Source organism: Mesoplodon bidens, assembly GCF_964165515.1.
Source record: "Mesoplodon bidens genome assembly, chromosome: 9".
NCBI classification, from domain to species: Eukaryota; Metazoa; Chordata; class Mammalia; order Artiodactyla; family Ziphiidae; genus Mesoplodon; species Mesoplodon bidens.
The window spans coordinates 48,840,760-48,855,445 of record NC_138166.1 but is presented as its reverse complement, the minus strand read 5'-3'; the positions used below and the strand labels follow the sequence as shown (position 1 = coordinate 48,855,445).

At 36.9% G+C, this 14,686-nt stretch overlaps 1 protein-coding gene across 1 annotated transcript in view; it reads left to right on the top strand.

Annotated features, from left to right (window-relative positions):
* COL1A2 (collagen type I alpha 2 chain) overlaps positions 1-2,294 on the top strand; it is a 36,320-nt gene extending 34,026 nt beyond the window's left edge. The window contains exons 51-52 of the mRNA XM_081244307.1: positions 233-475; positions 1,312-2,294. Coding sequence (XP_081100433.1) covers positions 233-475; positions 1,312-1,458 — 390 coding nt within the window. The 3' untranslated portion in view covers positions 1,459-2,294. The remainder of the gene's footprint in view (positions 1-232; positions 476-1,311) is intronic.
* The last annotated feature ends 12,392 nt before the right edge of the window (positions 2,295-14,686 follow it).

Here is a 14,686-nt window from a genome sequence, read left to right as displayed (position 1 = left end):
GGCTTTATCTGAAACAGGTCCCTTTTTGAGATGACTTGCCTCAGCTTGGTAGTTCTTATGTTCCTTCTAGGTAGCTTATATTTCAAAGACAAGTGAATTGAGTTTCCTTTAAAAGTACAAGTTCAGATCTGAGTCCATTATTCCTCTCTATACCAGACTGTTTTTTTAAATTTGACTCTTAGTATCTGAGTCCTTCTTCATTTAACTGGAATGCCCATCTTATTCTCTGTAGTTTGAATATAATGGTGAAGGAGTAACCACCAAGGAAATGGCTACCCAACTTGCCTTCATGCGCCTGCTGGCCAACCATGCCTCTCAAAACATCACCTACCATTGCAAGAACAGCATTGCATACATGGATGAGGAGACTGGCAACCTGAAAAAGGCTGTCATCCTGCAAGGATCCAATGATGTTGAACTTGTTGCCGAGGGCAACAGCAGATTCACTTACACTGTTCTTGTAGATGGCTGCTCGGTAAGTAATAGTGAAATATGGGAATAACATTTATTTGGGAAGTGGGATAGTGGAGCATAGACCATTAAATGAACAGATGAATTAGAGACCGAACTTATTTGATTTTTCTTTCATAAATGTATTTGTTTAAATTCAGATGGTAAATTCAGAATATTCTTATCAGATCTTGCCTTCTGAAATTTTCTGAAATACTGAAATATATACTCTGTTCCATGTATTAGTTATTTGTCTTTTAACATAAGTTTCTTAAATGACAATGTATACCCATAACTTAAAATTACTTGTGGTTAAAAGGGCCCAAACTGTAACTTATAGTTATATGTATTTTATTTTACTTATTAGTATGGCCTACATTTAATTTTTCTTTATGCTTTCTCTATAATATACAATAAATTGAAGAAAATTTAAATTCACTAATAGTAGTACTGCATAGCCACCCGACCACACACATCCTGAAAAGATAATGTAGAAATAAACCTCTTGGAATATGCCTTGGAACGTTTTTTTTTATAAAATTAGACTGGTAGGAAACCTCTCCCTGTAAAGACAGCACTGATGCTACTGTTTCACAGATACACTTGTTGATCTGAGACACACATCTTCAGAAGGACATGAGCCAAAAAGTGGTTATTATAATATCTAGTATATAATATTATATAACATATAATTATATATAAATATTATCTAATATATAATTATATATAAATATATGTTCTATATAATTATATATTATATAATATAATTGTATGCAATATATAATTATATAATATTATACAAGATGACTAGGTTCCATAATAGTGCTGCTTTATGTATATTTTTCTTCTCTTTTTAAACAGAAAAAGATAAATGAATGGAGAAAGACAATCATTGAATATAAAACAAATAAGCCATCTCGCCTGCCCATCCTTGATATTGCACCTTTGGACATCGGTGGCGCTGACCAAGAAATCAGATTGAACATTGGCCCAGTCTGTTTCAAATAAATGAACTCAACCTAAATTAAAGAAAAAGGAAATCTGAAAAATTTCTCTCTTGGCCATTTCTTTTTCTTCTTTCTTAACTGAAAGCTGAATCCTTCCATTTCTTCTGCACATCTACTTGCTTAAATTGTGGGCAAAAGAGAAGAAGAAGGATTGATCAGAGCATTGTGCAATACGATTTAATTAATTCCCTTTCCCTTTCCCCCCTCCAAAAGATTTGGAATTTTTTTTTCAACACTCTTAAACTTGTGGAAAATGTCAACCTTTGTAAGAAAACCAAAATAAAAATTGAAAAATAAAAACCATGAACATTTGCACCACTTGTGGCTTTTGAATATCTTCCACAGAAGGAAGTTTAAAACCCAAACTTCCAAAGGTGTAAACTACCTCAAAACACTTTCCTGTGAGTGTGATCTACACCATTAGGTGCTGACCTAGACAGAGTTGAGCTGAGGTATCTGTTTTTTGTTCAAAATACAAAGGTGCTAACTAATAGTATTTCAGATACTTGAAGAATGTTGATGGTGCTAGGAGAATTTGAGAAGAAATACTCCTCTGTGTTGAGTTGTATTGTGTATTTTTTTCATTTGATTTAACATCAGTACTTTACATCTTATTCCCGAATAAAAGTAAGTGGATCGTTTGCCCAACATTGTCCTCTTCTTTAAATTCAGCATTTGTTCTTTGCCAGTCTCATTTTCATCCTCTCCCATGGTTCCAAAGAAGCCTTGTTTCTCGGACAAGCAGAAAAATTAAATTGTACCTATTTTGTATATGTGAGATGTTTAAATAAATTGTGCAAAAAATGAAATAAAGCATGTTTGGTTTTCCAAAGAAAATATTGAGTAGAATTCCTTGCTTCAATGCTCTTTGCAGTATAAATATGGATTATAGCATCTCTAACCAGCCATTAGACCAAGTATTTCTCATTAGATAGGAACTATGCAAAAAGGGCAGTTTGGTATGGTAGAAAGAGCAGAGAACAAGGACCCTAGAGATCTGAGCTCCAATTCTGGCTCAGCTCCTTCTGGCTAAATGACCTTGAGCGCTTTACCTTTCTGAGTTTCAGTTTATCTATAACATGGGGAAGATTCCTTCTCTGAACTGTTAAACATTTGCCCTACTCAAAATACATAATACCTAGGCAACATGGCAATTGTTGACCTAAGTTTATTCTAAGTAGAGGTCCATAGAACTTTTTGGTTTATTATCTATTAAGCACTTTGAAACAGTGGCTGAAAGTTGGTCTATGCACAATTAATACTATTAACTAAAACAGTTTCAAATATTCAGTAAAAATGCCATACACTTAAATCTGATGCAACTGAGTACAATGCCTGTTAAGAGGTAATGTGTGTGCTGTCAATCAGCACAGACAGTTGTGGATAATAGTACCATGAACACCTACCTGCCAAATCAAGTTCATTTTCCTCCCCTGCACCTTTCAATGACATCTTTAATACACTTAAACATAGTAATGTGTCAAGTAAAATGTTAAGATTCATTTAGAGCTTATTTCCTGTTGCAGAACATAATTGTGATTGTAATATTTGCCTCCTGTTATAAGTCATCTCGAGATTCAATTAGTTTTTAAAGCAAAAGACTGAACATGATAAAAATCTAAAATTAACTCTAAAAAGTTAGCAAGGTCTGTTAACCAAATGGTAACTTCAAATTATGGTCCTTCCACCACCTAAATCAGAACACTAGAATGCTTATTAAAATGCAGATTCCCAATCCTCATCCACCAAATTAAGATTTAGTAAGGAATCAGTATTCTTTTAAGCACCTTGAAAAATTCTGACATGCACCAATTGGCAAACCACTGGATAAGGTGATTTCAACAATCCTTTGTAGTTTTAACATTTTATGTCTGGCAAGAACGAATCAATATACCTAACCAAGCAACATAAAGAAAACTGAACCTCTGGAATCAGAGTACTAGTACTCCCCACAAATTACTAATTGAAACAGCCAAGACAAACTTACATAATAACCAGTTAGAAATCTCTGGATAAAGCATATGCTATGCCCTCAGGCTCACAATACAAGAACACACGATAAAGTTGATAAAGTTGGTATAAGGACGGGAGAAAGAGCAGGAAGAAAACCAACATTTATTGAGTACCAACTACGAGCCAAAACTATGCTACATGTTAGTAATGACTTTTGTCAAACTGTATCCAAATAGGCAGATTTCCTAAGCAAGCAGTCACTTAATAATCATTTAATCATCCTTATGAGATAGTATATGAAAACAGTTAAATAATGATATATCTGATAGATAACAATAAGGAAATAAATGATAGAATATCTAATAAATACTAATAAGGAAAAAATAATGATATATCTAACAGATAATAATAGGAAAATAGTGAAATAAATTTTTGTATCTCAATAACATTTACAAGGATAATTAAACAAAAAAAATGTAATAGAATGTTACAATCTTTAAAATACAATATTCAAGCACACTGTCATTAAAAATATTTTAAATGTGAGTAAAAATACTGAGTAGGTACATTTATGTAGTAATGATAGAAATGATTTTTATCTCTAAATTATCCAAATGTGCTATAATGTAGTTATATTACTTTTATCATTTACAACAAATTTACTCTTAAAATATCATGAAAAGAAATAAGCAGTCACAGTGAAAACAATCCTGGTTGAGGAGTGACCAACTCCAGGGGAAGGGTGTTCACCCTCCCGCCCACCCACTTTCTGAAAGAGAAGGAAAATCCTAATCATTCATCATGTCCCAGCCACTCTGGGGGGCACTGGGGAGGGGTGTACAAAGCCATACCAGGCAGCAGCATCCTCAGGGATCTCGCAGTTCAATTGCAGAGAGAGAATAAAATAATGCCTGAACACAATTTTAAACGAAGTGTCCTCTGAGGATAGCAGAGGACACTATTAATTAAGGAGATGGAATCCCAGGAAATTGACCTTAGCCTCATGCAGTAACAGTGATATTTGGACTGAGCTGGCCAGCTCTTGCCAGAGATCTCATATCACCTTCTAGCCTTCTGTCTGGCTAAATGTTTCTTTTCCAGAATCCACATATTAGAACGATCTGGTACTTACCAAGACAGGAGGTCCACTGTTAGTGTTTCCAGGGCCTGGGCGATGTACTGAAGGCTTGGCCTTTGAACAGCAGGTCCCCTCTTCAGAGGCTAATCACCAGACTCAAGGGAACCTCCTCACAACATCTCCCGACCCTTGGTCATGTGAAGGTCAGCTGCCTCTAACTTGTGTTAGTGTGAGAGGGAAGAAGATTGCACGTGAGAGAGTTGAAGGAGCTAGGTAGCCAAGATGAGGGGAAGAGATATTAATGAAGTCTGGTAAAAACGGTCATTTAAAGTTCAAAGTCAATACAGCTAATGCACTGGCAAAGAGCAAAGACACCTGAGCAATGCTGAACACATTTATTATCTTTAATGCCATAAGACTTTTTTATGCTATTCCACTTAATATCACTGAAAAGGAAGTTCAGAAATTGGATTATATATAAGAAAAGTTGGAAATGTCATTTTGAGTCAGAACAACAATCCATCTAGATAAGTACTTTGCCTTTGACAGTGGCACCAGGGGAAATTTGGGAGAAACAGTGGTTGGCACTTCCCATGAAGCCAGCCTCAAAACTCCCATTTAATAACCCATTGTAAATCTTTTTTGTACATAGATGTATCTAAACCCTTCCAGAGCCCTCTATCTGTTTTGAAATATGTTGGTATTACAGTACCAACAGGAGAGAGCTAATGCTGAATTGTTAGCTCAGCTTCCTGGCCCTCTGATCAAGTAGCTAAATATGTTTTCTATCCCTATGCCTGGATCAGCCAGGGATCAACAACTCAGTGGCCTGGGGGAGCACCAGTAACTGCAACAATGGGGCCACAGACAGCCCATAATGATTGACTTATCCCTGCAGTTCAGTGAAATGAGCATATAATTTGTGGTCGGCAGCCAAGGTTATGCGCATCAGCTCCACCACCGACTAGCCATGGGGCCTTGGGAAAGTCTCTTAAGTTTTCTGAGAATTTGGTTAACATACCTGCTCTCAGAGATTTCCATCAGCATACCTACTGTGCCTATCTCACAGAACCATTGGGAGGACTAGGTGGGGCATATGTGAAAGTGCTTAATGAAGTGTAGGCAAATGTTACCTGTCATCATTAGGTCTAAAACTTCCAGTCACTTGTAATCCCCTCTTGATTTAAGTTCCTATCCCTGGCCTTCCAGTTTAGGGAGAGGAGAGACTAGAATTTAAATTTAATTAGCACCATTCCTGAATTGGTAGTCTATCAATTTTGAGTTGTGCCTCCCTATCAGTAAAAATGGGAGCTCTTACAACTAATTTTGTTAATCTAATTATATATAAATGTTATATGTGTACTGTTGCACTAATATATTATGTGCAATATAAAACCTACATGGACAAAAATGTTAAAAGACAGAAAATAAATACAAATAGAAAATTCCACACTCCATTGGATCATTTGGCACACACCTTGGCATGTATCACCTACCCACCCCCATTTCAGAGACTACTGCTCTAAACAAGGACTCATGGTGGGCTCCAGGGGAAAACAGAACATCAGTGAACTCCTGAAATAGAGTGCTAAATTGTGTGTGTGTGCATATTTATTGGAAAAGGGTCCATAACTTTCTTCAGCTAAGCCAAGGGGTACATGACCAAAAAAGATGTTATAAACCAATAACCAAAAGAAGTACTACTCACTTCATTAAACCTGGACTTTTCTGAACTAGACTTTCATATCTCATCTTGGGTCTCATACTCAACACGCTGCTTCTCCTATCCTAAGACCCAAGAGAATGAACCAACAACGGCCCAAATTAAAATAGAGGTTTGTCATTCATTCTTTCACTTCGCTGCTATAGACCTCTATCCTATGCTTTAACAAGTCTTTGCACATGCTTTATGACCCAGCCTTATACTCTGCAACATCAAAATGCACCTGTCCATGGAACCTCTTCAAATGAGAACAAAGTCAATAATGGAGATCAATTAATGAGTTATTCCTTTTAGGTAAAATATGCATATGTAAGTTATATTTTTTTTTTAAAAAAAAGAAGTTTTAACCTAAAAGGGATTAAAAATCTGGGCACTATTAGAGGTTGTAAGGACAGTAATAGGAACATGTTTTTCAGGGACCCTCAAATCACCTCTTAGAACCAAAATGTCTCCTCTTCATCTGGCTGCTCCCAAGCAGAGCTATTATTCTGAGTCCAAGGTGTAAGAGTAATCTTGGCCAGAATTAGCAATCCTAATGGATTCTAGAAAGGTATCTTTAAAACTACAATTCACTACATATTTAAAGATGTACTTTATTACTAATCATAAACACTAAATGTACTTTTCTGCTAAAGTAAATATTTTTCTGGTGTCCACTGAATAATTAATCATAAACAGCATGGAAAAAAAAACAGAAACGATTTTTTTTTCATGGAATCTATTAATGCCAGGCAGGATAAGAACACTTACTCACAAACCACTGTGCTGAGTGGATGGCCTTTCTCTCCCTACTGGATGTCACTTCAAGTTCACTGCTCCCCCTGCTGACTGGATAATAGAACACCCCAGTCTCTTAGCACTGCCACATGCACAACATCAGAGAATGAAAACTCGGATTTAGGAGGAGAAAATAGAACAGTTTCCTGTGCTTATTTCCTGTCTGCCCCAGACACACAGCCTTCTCGCCAGATGATGGAGAGATAGTGTCCACAGTGGTCTACCTTATGTCCTCAATGCTCCTTTTACTTACCCTCTCTAATTCATCCTTAATATCTCTCCCATAGAGCTAATAAATGGAAGTCCCAAGGAGAAAAACATAAAGCTCAAAAGGAGAATGGCCTTTTGGGTGAGCAGTGCTGTCCAATGCTGCAAATGTTGCCCCCAAATACCATGAGTAATCCTTCAGGATTTAAACAAGAGGTTTTAAGGATTATATACAACAGAGAGAAGAGGATGTGCCAGAAAGAACAGGAGCTTAGAAAGCCAAGCTATCTGGATTTAAATCCTGTCTCCACCATTTCATCATTCATAAAATGGTGATAACGATGGCACTACCCATCGGACTGTTAGAATCGGAAACAGGAATGCATAGCAGCTTATGAGGGTGGTGTAGAGAAAGTACCCAGCACCACTGTTATCATTATCCCTACAAGGCTAGATCTTCGTGAAAGCCCCCCTTTTTTTTTTTTGAAGTTTTGAATTTTATTTTATTTATTTTTTTATACAGCAGGTTCTTATTAGTTATCCATTTTATACATATTAGTGTATACATGTCAATCCCAATCTCCCAATTCATCACACCACCACCAGCCCACGCCACTTTCCCCCCTTGGTATCCATACGTTTGTTCTCCACATCTGTGTCTCAATTTCTGCCATGCAAACTGGTTCATCTGTACCATTCTCCTAGGTTCCACATATATGTGTTAATATATTTGTTTTTCTCTTTCTGACTTACTTCACTCTTTATGACAGTCTCTAAATCCATCCACGTCTCTACAAATGACCCAATTTCGCTCCTCTTTATGGCTGAGTAATATTCCATTGTATATGTGTACCACATCTTCTTTATCCATTCGTCTGTCAATGGGCATTTAGGTTGCTTCCATATCCTGGCTATTGTAAATAGTGCTGCAATGAACATTGGTGTGCATGTGTCTTTTTGAATTATGGTTTTCTCAGGGTATATGCCCAGTAGTGGGATTGCTGGGTCATATGGTAATTCGATTTTTAGTTTTTTCAGGAACCTCCATACTGTTCTCCATAGTGGCTGTATCAATTTACATTCCCACCAACAGTGCAAGAGGGTTACCTTTTCTCCACACCCTCTCCAGCACTTGTTGTTTGTAGATTTTCTGATGATGCCCGTTCTAACTAATGTGAGGTGATACCTCATTGTAGTTTTGATTTGCATTTCTCTAATAATTAGTGATGTTGAGCAGCTTTTCATGTGCTTCTTGGCCATCTGTATGTCTTCTTTGGAGAAATGTCTATTTAGGTCTTCTGCCTATTTTTGGATTGGGTTGATTGTTTCTTTAATATTGAGCTGCATGAGCTGTTTATATACTTTGGAGATTAATCCTTTGTCCACTGATTCATTTGCAAATATTTTCTCCCTTTCTGAAGGTTGTCTTTTCATCTTGTTTGTAGTTTCCTTTGCTGTGCAAAAGCTTTTAAGTTTAATTAGGTCCCATTTGTTTATTTTTGTTTTTATTTCCATTACTCTAGGAGGTGGATCAAAAAAGATCTTGCTGTGATTTATGTCACAGAGTGTTCTCCCTATGTTTTCCTCTAAGAGTTTTGTAGTGTCCGGCCTTACATTTAGGTCTCTAATCCATTTTGAGTTTATTTTTGTGTATGGTGTTAGGGAGTGTTCTAATTTCACTCTTTTACATGTAGCTGTCCAGTTTTCCCAGCACCACTTATTGAAGAGGCTCTCTTTTCTTCATTGTATGTCCTTGCCTCCTTGGTCACAGATTAGTTGACCATAGGTGCATGGGTTTATCTCTGGGCTTTCTATCCTGTTCCATTGATCTATATTTCCATTTTTGTGCCAGTACCATATTGTCTTGATTACTGTAGCTTCATAGTATAGTCTGAAGTCAGGGAGTCTGATTCCTCCAGCTCCATTTTTTCCCTCAAGACCACTTGGGTTATTCGGGGTCTTTTGCGTTTCCATACAAATTTTAAGATTTTTTTGTTCTAGTTCTGTAAAAAATGCCATTGGTAATTTGAAAGGGATTGCATTGAATCTGTAGATTGCTTTGGGTAGTAGAGTCATTTTCACAATATTGATTCTTCCAATGCAAGAACATGGTATATCTCTCCATCTGTTTGTATCATCTTTAACTTCCTTCATCAGTGTCTTATAGTTTTCTGAGTACAGGTCTTTTGTCTCCCTAGGTAGGTTTATTCCTAGGTATTTTATTCTTTTTGTTGCAATGGTAAATGGGAGTGTTTCCTTAATTTCTCTTTCAGATTTTTCATCATTAGTATATAGGAATGCAAGAGACTTCTGTGCATTAATTTTGTATCCTGCAACTTTACCAAATTCATTGATTAGCTCTAGTAGTTTTCTGGTGGCATCTTTAGGATTCTCTATGTAGAGTATCATGTCATCTGCAAACAGTGACACTTTTACTTCTTCTTTTCCAATTTGTATTCCTTTTATTTCTTTTTCTTCTCTGATTGCCATGGCTAGGACTTCCAAAACTATGTTGAATAATAGTGGTGAAAGTGGACATCCTTATCTTGTTCCTGATCTTAGAGGAAAGGCTTTCAGTTTTTCACCATTGAGAATGATGTTTGCTGTGGGTCTTTCTTACATGGCCTCTATTATGTTGAGGTAGGTTCCCTCTATGCCCACTTTCCAGAGAGTTTTTATCATAAATGGGTGTTGAATTTTGTCAAAAGCTTTTTCTGCATCTATTGAGATGATCATATTCTTCAATTTGTTAAGATGGTATATCACATTGATTGATTTGCATATATTGAAGAATCCTTGCATCCCTGGGATAACTCCCACTTGATCATGGTGTATGATCCTTTTAATGTGTTGTTGGATTCTGTTTGCTAGCATTTTGTTGAGGATTTTTGCATCTATATTCATCAGTGATATTGGTTTGTAATTTTCTTTTTTTGTAGTATCTTTGTCTGGTTTTGGTATCAGGGTGATGGTGGCCTCATAGAATGAGTTTGGCAGTGTTCCTTCCTCTGAAATTTTTTGGAAGATTTTGAGAAGGATGGGTGTTTTCTGCAGTGTCTGTTGTAACTTCTCCTTTTTTATTTCTAACTTTATTGATTTGAGTCCTCTCCCTCTTTTTCTTGATGAGTCGGGCTAATGGTTTATCAATTTTGTTTATCTTCTCAAAGAACCAGCTTTTAGTTTTATTGATCTTTGCTATTGTTGTCTTTGTTTCTGTTTCATTTATTTCTGCTCTGATCTTTATGATTCCTTTCCTTCTACTAACTTTGGGTTTTGTTTGTTCTTCTTTCTCTAGTCCCTTTAAGTGTAAGGTTAGATTGTTTATTTGAGCTGTTTGTTGTTTCTTGAGGTAGGATTGTATTTCTATAAACTTCCCTCTTAGAACTGCTTTTGCTGCATCCCATAGGTTTTGGATCATTGTCTTTTCATTTTCATATGTCTCTAGGTGTTTCTTGATTTCCTCTTTGATTTCTTCAGTGATCTCTTTGTTATTTAGTAACGTATTGTTTAGCCTCCATGTGTTTGTGTTTTTTATGTTTTTTTTCCCTGTAATTGGTTTCTAATCTCATAGCATTGTGGTCAGAAAAGATGTTTGATATGATTTCAATTTTCTTAAATTTACTGAGGCTTGATTTGTGACCCAAGATGTGATCTATCCTGGAGAATGTTCCATGCACAGTTGAGAAGAAAGTGTAATCTGCTGTTTTTGGATGGAATGACCTACAAATATCAATTAAATCTACCTGGTCTACTGTGTCATTTAAAGCTTGTGTTTCCTTATTAACTTTCTGTTTGGATGATCTGTCCATTGGTGTAAGTGAGGTGTTAAAGTCCCCCACTATTATTGTGTTACTGTCGATGTCCTCTTTTATAGCTGTTAGCAGTTGCCTTATGTATTGAGGTGCTCCTATGTTGGCTGCACATATATTTATAATTGTTGTATCTTCTTCCTGGATTGACCTCTTGATCATTATGTATTGTCCTTCCTTATCTCTTGTAACATTCTTTATTTTAAAGTCTATTTTATCTGACATGAGTATTGCTACTCTGGCTTTCTTTTGATTTCCTTTTGCATGGAATATCTTTTTCCATCCCCTCACTTTCAGTCTGAAGTGGGTCTCTTGTAGACAGCATATATATGGGTCTTGTTTTTGTATCCACTCAGCAAGCCTGTGTCTTTTGGTTGGAGCATTTAATCCATTCATGTTTAAGGTAATTATCGATATGTATGTTCCTATTACCATTTCTTAATTGTTCTGGGTTTGTTTTTGTAGATCCTTTTCTTCTCTTGTGTTTCCCCCTTAGAGAAGTTCCTTTAGCATTTGCTGTAGAGCTGGTTTGGTGGTGCTGAATTCTCTTAGCTTTTGCTTGTCTGTAAAGCTTTTGATTTCTCCATCGAATCTGAATGAGATCCTTGCTGGGTAGAGTAATCTTGGTTTGCAGGTTCTTCCCTTTCATCACTTTAAATATGTCATGCCACTCCCTTCTGGCTTGTAGAGTTTCTGCTGAGAAATCAGCTGTTAACCTTATGGGAGTTCCCTTGTATTTTATTTGTCATTTTTCCCTTGCTGCTTTCAATAATTTTTCTTTGTCTTTAATTTTTGCCAATTTGATTACTATGTGTCTCGGTGTGTTTCTCCTTGGGTTTATCCTGTATGGGACTCTGTGATTCCTGGGCTTGGGTGGCTATTTCCTTTCCCATGTTAGGCAAGTTTTCGCCTATAATCTGTTCAAATATTTTCTCGGATCCTCTCTCTCTCTCTCTTCTCCTTCTGGGACCCCTATAATGCGAATGTTGTTGCGTTTAATGTTGTCCCAGAGGTCTCTTAGGCTGTCTTCATTTCTTTTCATCTTTTTTTTCTTTATTCTGTTCTGCAGCAGTGAATTCCACCATTCTGTCCTCCAGGTCACTTATCCGTTCTTCTGCCTCAGTTATTCTGCTATTGATTCCTTCTAGTGTAGTTTTCATTTCAGTTATTTTATTGTTCATCTCTGTTTGTTTGTTCTTTAATTCTTCTAGGTCTTTGTTAAACATTTCTTGCGTTTTCTCGATCTTTGCCTCCATTCTTTTTCCAAGGTCCTAGATCATCTTCACTATCATCATTCTGAATTCTTTTTCTGGAAGGTTGCCTATCTCCACTTCATTTAGTCGTTTTTCTGGGGTTTTATCTTGTTCCCTCATCTGATACATAGCCCTCTGCTTTTTCATCTTGTCTATCTTTCTGTGAATGTGGTTTTTGTTCCATAGGCTGTAGGACTGTAGTTCTTCTTGCTTCTGCTGTCTGCCCTCTGGTGGATGAGGCTATCTAAGAGGCTTGTGCAAGTCTCCTGATGGGAGGGACTGGTGGTGGGTAGAGCTGGCTGTTGCTCTGGTGCGCAGAGCTCAGTAAAACTTTAATCCCCTTCTCTGCTGATGGGTGGCGTTGGGTTCCCTCCCTGTTGGTTGTTTGGCCTGAGGTGACCCAACACTGGAACCTACCTGGGCTCTTTGGTGGGGCTAATAGTGAACTCCAGGAGGGCTCATGCCAAGGAGTACTTCCCAGAACTTCTGCTGCCAGTGTCCTTGTCCTCACAGTGAGACACAGCCAGCCCCTGCCTCTGCAGGAGACTCTCCAACACTAGCAGGTAGGTCCGGTTCAGTCTCCTATGGGGTCATTGCTCCTTCCCCTGGGCCCTGATGTACACACTACTTTGTGTGTGCCCTCCAAGAGTGGAGTCTCTGTTTCCCCTAGTCCTGTCGAAGTCCTGCAATCAAATCCCATTAGGCTTCAATGTCTGATTCTCTAGCAATTCCTCCCCCCGTTGCCAGACCCCCAGGTTAGTAAGCCTGACGTGGGCTCAGAACCTTCACTCCAGTGGGTGGACTTCTGTAGTATAAGTGTTCTCTAGTTTGTGAGTCACCCACCCAGGATTTATGAGATTTGATTTGATTGTGATTGTACCCCTCCTACCATCTCACTGTGGCTTCTCCTTTGTCTTTGGGTGTGGGGTATCTTTTTTGGTGAGTTCCAGTGTCTTCCTGTGGATGATTGTTCAGCAGCTAGTTGTGATTCTGGTGCTCTCGCAAGAGGGAGTGAATGCACCTCCTTCTACTCCACCATTTGAACCAAATCCTTCCCTGAAAACCTTTAACTACATTATTAATAAAAGTAATCACCTTTCTACAGGTACTATCTTCTCTGACAGCAGTGGCCTAAAACGGCAATATGTCTACAATTCAACTACTACACTTCAATTTTGTCTACCACAAATAGATTCCAGCAAACTTCCAAACCCTCACAACTTTTGGTGAATACTTCTCCACAATCCAATTTTTTAAAGTATTTTTATTAAAAGCTTGAAAATCTTTTCAATTTTTTACAACAACAAAAAATAATAATAATTTCACCCTGACAGTTAAAAAAAGAAAAAAAGTAAAATTTCTGACAAATAGAACAAATTTGCATTTAACTGGCCTCTGCCCTATGCCATTAGGTTCTTCCAATTTTTGAGAGAAAGTTTCTGAGCACAGAAATGACCCTTTTGCTCATTTGGAAGCCAGCTTTTCTACACAAATCAGCTATAACTCATACATGTTGAATTATCCAAACTTCTGACACTTAATTTTCACAATTTGATTTTCTAAAACTTTGTCTCTGGCAGTGGAAATCCTAACTCAAGAGTTATCAGCACAAGAGATGATCATAATTATTAAATTCATGTCCTCAGGGAAATTTCTTGGCCTATATAAATTTACTCAAGGGCTTTAAACATCATTAAATCACCTATTATTGCCAGTGCTTTGAATGTCTATATGAGTAATATTATAAGTGGATCCACTTCAAGGAAACATAGAAGAAGCTTTGATTATAGTTATTTCCAACATGGTTTTTTCTATCACTGATTATAGGCCTCCTTTCCTTTATAATACAGAAGTCTAAAATAATTTCAAAAACTTTATCGATGCAACTAAATTAAAGTTTCCATCTACTACTTTGCTCATCATGATATGTTCCTAATCAAAAAAAGGTAAAAAGACCTTCTTCAGATAACATCTAGAAAATTGCCCATTTAACCATTTTTTCTGGATTATTCACAACAGATATTTACTTTTAGTTATTGCTGGGCATGCTATTAAAATATAGTGAACTTATGGTCAATTTGAAGTGCCATATGTTTTCTTAGATTTTCTTCAACTAAAATATTACAATAAACACTCACCTTGCCATCATAAATTATAAAAAAGAGCCGTGCTTTTCTTCTTTCAAGCTTGGGAAGGCTATCTATCAAACAGAGTACAAAGTCCACTAAATCCTTTGAACCTTTGAAGAGAGAAAGACAAATCAATGGCAAAAATGATGTGCCTTCTCACCAATACACAAATTAAACTGTGTATTTTATAAGATTTATAGGGTAACTGAGCTCTTTTTATTATCATTTCTGCTAGGTATCTGTCAAGTGAGTCTAATTCAGTAAAATAAATTGATACGTTGGGAAAAATCTGTAGTCTCC